This window comes from Chaetura pelagica, unplaced genomic scaffold (genome assembly GCF_000747805.2).
Source record: "Chaetura pelagica isolate M959 unplaced genomic scaffold, ChaPel_1.0 scaffold90, whole genome shotgun sequence".
Lineage (NCBI taxonomy): Eukaryota > Metazoa > Chordata > Aves > Apodiformes > Apodidae > Chaetura > Chaetura pelagica.
In genome coordinates this window covers 18,683,605-18,685,897 of record NW_009953496.1, presented here as the reverse complement: position 1 = coordinate 18,685,897, position 2,293 = coordinate 18,683,605, and the positions used below count along the sequence as shown (strand labels likewise).

Sequence of the window (2,293 nt, the reverse complement as noted above, 5' to 3'; positions counted from 1 at the left end):
TATGGTCACACCTAATACGATATATAGGCTTTTGAAATGTAAATAGTACAGTATGGTTTTTTTTATTGTGATTTTTATCAAGTTTCTCGGAAAGACAAATATATACAAGTTCACAAGAAGTGGAGTAGGGGATATAATGACAGAATGATAAAGGTTTATGACAATATCTGAACAGGCTGTAAGACAACAGTGGCTGAAGTTAGAAGTCGCCGTACGTAGGACTCATGCTACATGCTGGGTTTATCAGTTCAGTGTCTTGTATGTGTTAGCAGTGGAGCATCAGGAGCGTAATCAAGGTCTGATAATATATTTGTACAGTAGAAGTATTTTTTTGTCAACAGTTATATTAATTCCCTGTTAATAAGTGGCAAATTGAAGTACAGACTGTCAGAATAACTTGCCTGAGGTCGCTTAAAGCAGCCTGTGGCAGAACTCAAAATAAATTACACAATCTTTGTGAATCTTAATGTGTGATCATATTTCCTCTTGCTTTCTATTCACAGCACTTTTATGAACGTAATTAATTACTTTGTTGACAGAATTGATAGTTTTCTGAATAAACTAGAGGGTCACTTGGACTGCAAAGATGTTGGAAGAAGATATGGAGGTGGCCATCAAGGTGGTGGTAGTAGGAAATGGAGCTGTTGGAAAGTCGAGTATGATTCAGCGATACTGCAAGGGGATTTTTACAAAAGACTACAAGAAAACTATTGGTGTAGATTTCCTGGAAAGACTAATCCAGTATGTATTAAACATGTCATGCTACTGATTTTTACCTTTCCCTCTATTTCTTTGTTATTTTGTAATCCTAAGATTTGCAAGGGCTTGAAACAAGGCCTGCTGTCTCCAAAGCAGGGAGTTGTTTTCTCTCTTGCACAGGGGGCTAAGATTCTATCACTCTGTTTTCCATAGAAGATTTAGAATTATAAGTCAGCAAAATAAAATTTGGAACCTCTGTCATACTAAGCTTTTTGACAAGTTTCCTCAGATTTTTCTACCACATCTTGGTTTTTGGTTTTTTTTAAATTTCTTGTGGAAGAAGTGGAAGTGCTTATGATAAAATGATTACACAAATTTATTAGCCAATATATATTAAAATTACTGTAAAAATAATTTAAAATGCTATAGATGTAGCTTCTTTGTGTAATATAGGCAGATAATACCCAGTTATGTTTGATAAAATGGAAAGTATTATGGTAATGAGAAATAAGAAGATTCTGTAAATTTTCTAAGCTGATTAAAATACAAAAGGACTATTGTTGAGGTGTCTTAGTTTTTGCAGTCTATATTATTTTTCCTCATAGAGGGAAATTTAGAGAAAGAGGAGGAAAGGAAAGGGAAAATGTAATATGGATTATCTGGAAAGAGCATGTAATGTAATTGAGGGACTGCTGCCCTAGCAGGTGACAGAGGTAAACCATTTACAATATTAAGTTACATTATATTTAAATTAAGTTACATTTTAACTGATTTACTCATATTGTAGACAGAAATATTTCGATACCAGTTGTTTTGAATTGCTCTTGTTCCTCATATTGATTACAAAATCCTGTAATTTATTTCAGAGTTAATGATGAAGATGTCAGGCTGATGTTATGGGACACTGCAGGTCAAGAAGAATTTGATGCAATAACTAAGGCCTATTACAGAGGTGAAAATACCGTGTTTGTTGTTTGGAAGTTGGGGCTTGTTGTGGTTTTTTTTGTGGTTGTTGATCTTCACATCTCTTGAGATATTTTCCTATTCCTTTCCTCTGTATTAAGAATTTTAGTTATTTCATGCATGTGCAAACCATTATTAGTTCACCTTTTCAGTTCTTAAATATTTTTCTTCTTCATATAAGGTCCTTGCCTTAATTTTTACTTTATGCAGGATGCTCAGTAGTGCCCTTTAAACAAATATGTGCACAGAAACTGCACAGAATGTAGGCATTCAGACAATAAAATGCAAAATTACATTTTTCACTGTAGAAGTGTTTTCTTACTTCTGTCAGACAGGTATTTGTGAATGTTCCAAAAGCTATGGCTGAGGCACTTTAGAATTAATCCAAGGGAAAAAAAAATCTGCCAGTCATCCTAGAAAGATAGTTTACTAGGTAGAACAGTTCTCTTGCTAGTACAGACTGCTGTGAACATGGTAAAAGAAGAGAGTGATGAGGAAAGCCTATTTATTTACTTCATAAACTAGACACTGTATTACTCAGTCACATAAAAGTAGTTTCTCTGTTTATCCAGTTACAAATTACTTAGGCTTTCTTTGCATATAATTTAACAGCGGTAGTGAAACTCTTTCC

General features: G+C 33.9%; 1 protein-coding gene across 1 annotated transcript in view; it reads left to right on the top strand.

Annotated features, from left to right (window-relative positions):
• The first annotated feature begins 540 nt into the window (after positions 1-540).
• Positions 541-2,293, top strand: part of RAB23 (RAB23, member RAS oncogene family) — a 9,483-nt gene continuing 7,730 nt past the window's right edge. Inside the window, exons 1-2 of the mRNA XM_009999201.1 lie at positions 541-741; positions 1,566-1,651. Of these exons, the coding sequence (XP_009997503.1) occupies positions 587-741; positions 1,566-1,651 (241 nt within the window). The 5' untranslated portion in view covers positions 541-586. The remainder of the gene's footprint in view (positions 742-1,565; positions 1,652-2,293) is intronic.